Raw genomic sequence first — 7,636 nt, forward strand, 5'->3', positions numbered from 1 at the left:
ACGATAGTCACAATATCTGAACAAACTAAAATTTATAATTTGGTGGATGAATGTGCATTGCCGGAATATTCCTCGATCATTAACTCGAACAATCCCGAATTCTCGATTACGGTACCATCGAACAGCGAACAGGAGGCTCAACAACAGCAACAGCTGCAAGAAGAGCACACTAATTATTTTCAGGATTCGTATACTTATACCGCAGCAAGATCAGAAGGCGAAGAGTTTGCGATAGGTGCGGAAACAGATATCAAGATCGATTCTGTTAGTCCAATTATTTTCAAGCCGCCACCTCCCTATCCCGGAAACAGCATCGAAGAGAACGGTGCATCACTAACGCAGCACGTGGCCGTGCAAAATTTTTCAAATACCAACATTTCGCCAACATCGAATATCGTAACTGAAATGAAATACGAGACACAGTCGGGTCCACCGACGACGCCGTCGCACTTGACCTCTTCCGGCGTTGAACCGCCCCATAGCAGTCAGACTTCCGGGATCGTAATGGGTGATTCACCAGCCGATGTCGGCGTAGACAGCTTGTTGTTGTCTCCTTGGGCCGCAAATGGACCCGAGTTCCTTGAAGGTGGAGTACCAGATGTAAAGCAAACGGCCGGATTTCAAGATGCTTCATGGGATTCGCTTATGCTAAATTCAACTGTCAACGTAGCCTCGGCTCAATCGCTAATGGAAATAAAGGGTCCACTTCCAGCTTTTACTAATTATACGGGACATCTTTCGATCAACGGTATATCTGGTCATCACTATCATACGATAGCTTCATCCGGTCAGAGGTCGTCAGTACCGTCTGCATCGCCGACACCCTCCTCTAATCAGGAATACTACGAGTCACCCGTAGTGTCTTCGAGTACACCATGTCCGCAGGTAAGTCAAAAACATCAGCCACAAAATCATCATCAGCAGCAGCAGCAACAACAACAGCAGCCACAGCCTCCAAATCAACATCAGCAACAGCAATTGCCACAATCGACGCAGCAGATGGAATACGATATTGAGGACATAGCGGAGATTATCGGTTCCGCGATAGCGGACACAACGGTGCCGGGAAACGGAAACGGTCCCAGTTCGGAGCAAACTTCGGATTCAAGGGACGATTGGATAGACATCGCCGATTGGATCGATATAGCACACGAGTGCTCGCCTAAGACCCAAGAGACCACGTCGCCCAACTCGTTCGCGCCGCAAATTTACGTGACCACGACGCCTACTATGCCGACACAACAACACGCTGGTTCCACGCTACAAAATCTGCTTACGCAGAGCTATGCACCCTTGTTGCAAGCGAGATTGCAGGCCGGTAACGCCGCCGGTCTTCAAAACACATCCTGCGGCGAAACGCCGTCATCGACGAGCCCTTATCCGCCTCTCAGCCCACCTAACCGAGTGTCCACGTCATGCAGCCCCGACGATCTCTTACATTCGTCTTTCGCCACCCCTTCGCATCCCAGAAAAAGATCGCGATCCTCGCCGGGTTCCGGACAGAGCCCGAATAAGAAGAATCCGGCCCTCAATACAGCAGTATTACCGTACGGAGCGGAATCCGAAGTGATTGGCAATCCAAAGAAGCCCGTTCATAAATGTCACATATGCAACAGGGCATTCTTGAACAAGAGCAATATTAAAGTGCATCTGCGTACGCACACGGGCGAGAAACCGTTCAAGTGTGACGTATGCAGCAAAGCTTTCAGGCAAAAGGCGCATCTTATCAAACACCAGCAGATTCACAAAAGGGGCGGCAGGGAATAAATTCTTTCTCTGATCGAAGGGACACACCATATAAAATAAAATCGGTAATTCTAATGACAAATAACATAGGTAAAGATATACAATAAGAATAGACTTATAAACATATTTAAATTACGCTATATCGTACCTATGAGACATGGCGATAATGCGGCCATTGTAGTGACAGTATACAATATGTGATCACTCTAATTAGAATCCGTTGATTTAAATGCGTCCCTTTAATTGGAGAAAGATAAAAGTGGATACAAGTCCGCTACTAATTTAATGGAGATAATCACGGCCGACGTTCAGAATAGCGACATATAATATATTAGATTTTAATATATAATTCCATGCATGTCTTGAGACACGCATGGAATTACGTATTCTAATATTCCGTCAAGATCACAAATTAGAGATTGAGACGTGACTAATTGAAATTGGATTGATAACATCTAAACTCTTCTCTAAACAACGCATTTTTATTCGAAATTTTTTATTCTTTATTTTTTGCAATGAGGCTTATAATTAAACATCGTATTTTGATCATTACAATAATGATGATATATATCAAAATTACTGGTTTTTATTTCTGCGTGTTAATTTTAAAATTAAGCCAAAAATTGTCATTAGAAAATAATTTTAAATCTTCTTTTGACTACAACAAAAATATAAAATAATTTTTTTTTTAAATCACAAAAAAAAATATTTTTGTAAAATTTTTGCTATTGTAGATTTAATAAGTTTAGTCATAATCTTTTCGCCTTATTTTCTTGCATTACAAGTTTAATGATGAATTCTGCATTTTATATCTCGTGCAATTATATAGCAGATAATCTGAAAATATAAGACAATATATCGTCTTTTTTTTCTTAAAAAATTTTCTTAAAATATATATAGTAATGCAACTTTTATATTCAATATATATAAATACGGATTTGAGGCATTATTCGCGTATGTGTTACTATTTACGCTGACATCACTGTTGATAAAGCTGTTAAATAAGTAACAATAAAAAATAAGACAATTGTGGATATATATATCATTAACTTTTATTTAGCGTTAATAATACGCAACTGGACTCTTCTAATGATGTCGACGAACGAAATGTGATACTCGATTAATGCTTAACTGCAAAAAGTAAAAAATAAAAATTTCAACTAGTAAAAGACGCACTTTAAAAAAAGAATTGTATAATTCGGATATTATCTAACTAAATCCGGAAATATATGTGTATTATGTAACGTCTTCAATCTCGGTAAGAAATAACTCTCCAAATATTTCTCTTTAAGAGACTAAAACTCGATTATCAAAACAATTATGCAAAGTTGTAAAATATTATCTATTAATATTTTTACAAGAATATGAATTCATGTGCAAAAATGAATTCATCAAAATCATGTTGTATATTTATATGTTACGGTGATATTATATAAAACAAACTTTGACATTATAATATTATATAATTTTTGACATTTTGACGAAATTATTGATTATTTAATAAATGTAACAATAAATTTGAATATGGTAGCATTCTTTATAATGCAAGTTTAATTGACAAATAAAAAACATTTGAAGTATAATTTTATAATTGAAATTTTATAACTGAAAATTTCATAACTGGGAATTTTACAACTGGAATTAAAAAATATTAAAAATATATAAAGATAAAAAAGATAAATAAAAATTTTACAGAAACTCGATTAGAACATAAGATTATAAATGTAAAAAAATAATAATTTTATCTTTTTTCTTTATGATCATATTTTTTCTTTTAACATTATTTTGACTTTACCGTAACGTATTGTATATATTTATTTTATTATATAATATTATAATTATAAATGTATAATATAATATATAAAATATGGCAACAATAATAAATTATTTAAAAACTATTAAAAAAACAAATCAAAGGATATGAAAACTTTCTATAGAAAAAGAGAAAGATAAAGAAGAGCTTTTCTCTATTCTATAGCATTCTTTGAGTAGTTGGAGAGATCTCTCGCTTCAAATCTTTAATAAACTTATTTTTAATATATTTAAAACTTTAGTTATACTCTCTTGAGAGACTTGAGATTTTTATTAAATTTATATTTAATATGTAATATATATACAAAACTTATATAAAAATTTATTTATGCTTAAATATAGAGATATATTTATACAATTTATTCTCTCATTTTGACTGCCAAATTTTATATATTATATATACATATTATTTTTTAGTTTTATCAATCTTTGTCAACATCCTATCTCTCGATTCGGTAATTATGCATATTTAGGATCGACAGATTTCAATGAGTAACTTTCAAAAGATTTTAGGCATTGCTCATTATTAAAAAGTTATTAATAAGTTAGTTTATTAAAAAGTTATTAATAAAATTAATTTAACGAATAGAACGTAATTTTCTGACACCATGTACGATTAAGAAGAAATATTAAAAAAAAAATTACGTTCTAAACAAAATTAAATTAATTTTGTTAATAATTTTTTAATAAACAACGGGTGATGGCTAAAATCTTTTGAAAGTTACTTAGAACCGCATTGATTATTATAGAAATTAACCGAAAAGTATTCTTGTGGCGAAAATAGAAAATGGGGAATGATTCAGATAAAAGGGTACATTTTCGGCATAAGAAATGACAGCATTGCATCGCGGTAACAATCATTTAATTGACGTTTAATATCCTTGATAATATATATATATATATATACAATATATGTATATATCCAAGCTATATCGAAATCTGTGAGTGGGTTTTAATATGCATAATTATCCTCGATTCTCTCGTTATTTATCTTCCTTCGCATACTTTGTAAAATAGCTTTTCCTCCGCCTTTTTTTATTTAAGCTTCTACCTTTTTTTTTCATTTTTTAGTTCATAAATTTAAGATACACCGTGTGTAAAATATTGTACGACAAATTACTTAATTGCACTCCCCTCGATCCTGTGATATAAGGATCAATGTACGGGTTTCTTATATATATATTTGTATGTATGTATGTACATATGTATACACATATACATATACATACATATTTATATATATATACAAATTGATGAAAGATGTGTGTACGTTCTTGTTAGAATCGTCATCATAAACAAGATACGAGCTTTCGATGGATCGATCATATTATCTCATAATTGTTCTAACGCGGGAACGCTCGCGATTCTCGATATTAGTCGTCGAATTCTGCGGATGCTTGCTGTATACTTACGCGACCTGTACTCATTTATCTGTCGCTACTCGATCCTCGAATTCTCGTCACTATTGTGGTAGTTAATAGTTACGAAATGTATAAAGTCATGCGCATTGTACATGTACATTATTTATAAAAAAGGACGTTTAATTAAATGATTGTTACCGCAATACAATGCTGTAATTTCTTATGCCGAGAATGTACCCTTTTATAAGAATACCCTTATTCTTCATTTTCTATTTTCCCTACAAGAATACTTTTCGGTTAATTTCTATAATAATCAATGCGGCAGTGGTGCTTCGCATAAAAAATGTTTGATTGTATAACAACTATATGAACAAAGAAAGTTACATTATTCGCAGTGATAGAAGACAATTCGAAAGAGATAATTTGATAGAAGATATAATGATAACATACAATATGTGTTCCTAAAAGATTATAATATTCTAACACTTGTAAATATATGTGTAATTTAAGCACATAGTTAATAAATAATAATGTTATAAGCAATGTAAATATTGTGTGTGTGTATGTGTGCGCGCGCGCGCGCGCGCTCATACGTTATGTAAATGTTTAGGTTTTTTATTTATTGTTATACATTAAATAAAGATTTAAAAAAATGAAAAAGAATTTCACGGCGATTCGATTCCCTGAATGATAATGTTTCGTGTCGCAATTAAATGTGAAAGAAATCTATATATTACGATGTTCCCCGAATCAAGTTACGCCCCACTGCTGACATTATTTATTATTGTAAAATTTACCAGAGCAGTAATTAGAGTGCCGTTTATTTCCGATAATCATCGTGGTTGTCAGCTTCCGGACTTTAGATGCGAGTGTTATTCCAAGCAGACAACGGGGCCAAATTACCGACGAACTTTAACAAAGGATAGTATTGAAAAAGGATCTGGGACATTTTGCGTGGCGGTTTATGCTCGGTACATGGACCGCGGATTATTGTTGAATATAATGATATAACGGAATTATGATCTCTCGGAGGTTATACATGGTCCGCAGTGCGATGTTGTCTCTTCGGTATGGGACAAGGAGACGCGTGATTTCATATGTCAAAGAAGAAGAAACACAGTACAGACTGACAATGAGAGAGAAAGAAAGAAAAAGTAAGGAAGAGAAAGAGCAGGATGCATCTTTTTTTCTGTCTGACAACAAGACGCGAGAAGCTCTTGTGATCGTACACGCGAATCGTAAACAGAGGTATGGCCACTGTAAATCTAACTGTATTGTTGATTAATTTACGCAACGAGCGACTCAAAAGTGTATAAAAATATCGATATTAAGAGCAAATAATAAGAGAGCGTATAATGCTGCAAAAGAAGTTGCGAAGCGATCAATGAAAAGAATATGCTGCTGTGAAGAGGATGTAAAACGAATAATTAGAAGAAATTGACTATAGAAAAGATAATAATCATAATACAAGTAGAAGGTAATAATCACGATGTTAAAAGTTAAATTGCCAAACATATGTTTGAACCCAAAGAACGCTATTTATGTTTTGTATATTAAAAACAAAATATGTATAATATATTTTATATTCGTTTATAATATATTTTTGTAATAAATTAATATTTTATTATATAGTTATATGTATTACGCAGTCGTTTAAAGACGTAGAGGAAGCAACAAAGAGAAGCAGGATGATGGATCGACATGTCGCTGACTCAAATGAATCGTAGCTAAACTATCAAGGAGGGACCTGTCGCACCGCGGTTCCCATGATGGTCCACGTATCCAGTCGGACGAGTGACCTGAATTTTTGGAGCTCATCGACAAGGCTTCCTATCTTCAATCCTCACATAATATCTCTTCTTCCTCTTCGTCCCTTCCCAACCACAAATACGTAAAAAAACTTCGAAAGTACTGCGAAAGATCGAATTATTTTGCAGCGTGATGCTGAATTGTTGCTTGTCAAATGTTTCTTTAAGAAGAAAGGAAGAGAGAAAATTTTACTTGTTGAAGTTGGCAGATTCGATGAATATATATCGCGCTTATATTGGACTTGTAGTGTTCAATTAATCCCTTCTATTAGTTACGATGATTGTGTAATTTATTCGTAAAATGTTACATGTCTCGTCATGTATGCTAGCGACCATCTGTTTGTTTAGTATCCTAGATATCTGAAATGTACGCAACATGTGCGAGAAGTTAATAGACTGCTAAAAACAATTGATGAGAGCACTTCTTCAAAAAGTGTATGTACATGTAACATAGTAAAAAAGCTTTAATATTTCTCTTGATGTGCATGTATTATAATTTCCGGATATTTAAATATAAATAAATAAATAAACATATATATTTTTATTATATATATATATATATATATATATATATAATAATAATATAAATGCACTATTTTAGGTTTCTTTTACTATAAACGGCATGTTTTCAAGTTTATTTACAAAATTCTTTAAAGAAATAATCTCTTAATTGTTTTGAGCAATGTATTAATCGCGAAATTTAAATGGGATAGTATTGTTTGCTTCCTCTTCCCCCTCTTCCTAATAGAATCTTTATATATAACACAATATTAAATTTTTTTTATAATTGAAAGTACTAAAAAAGAGAAAAGATACTGTAACAAATTATTCAGATAAAATATAAAATTATCTATTATGACAATAAATTTTTTTTTCAAATACTCTTGATTTATGTATGTATATATATAT

The 7,636-nt window shown here is 32.9% G+C and overlaps 1 protein-coding gene across 1 annotated transcript; it reads left to right on the top strand.

The window, feature by feature from the left end:
• Positions 1–405: 405 nt before the first annotated feature.
• Positions 406–1,767, top strand: Ich (zinc finger protein ichor). The gene has a single exon (XM_070292866.1). It carries the CDS (start codon positions 406–408, stop codon positions 1,765–1,767), a length of 1,362 nt encoding a protein of 453 aa, XP_070148967.1.
• Positions 1,768–7,636: the final 5,869 nt, after the last annotated feature.

This window comes from Polyergus mexicanus, unplaced genomic scaffold (genome assembly GCF_030449975.1).
Source record: "Polyergus mexicanus isolate NDT 795.1 unplaced genomic scaffold, iyPolMexi1.0 SCAF_3, whole genome shotgun sequence".
Classification (NCBI taxonomy): Eukaryota; Metazoa; Arthropoda; class Insecta; order Hymenoptera; family Formicidae; genus Polyergus; species Polyergus mexicanus.

Coding starts and splice junctions, on each gene's coding strand:
- Ich (XM_070292866.1), top strand. CDS start 406: ATGAAATACGAGACACAGTCGGGTCCACCGACGACGCCGTCGCACTTG.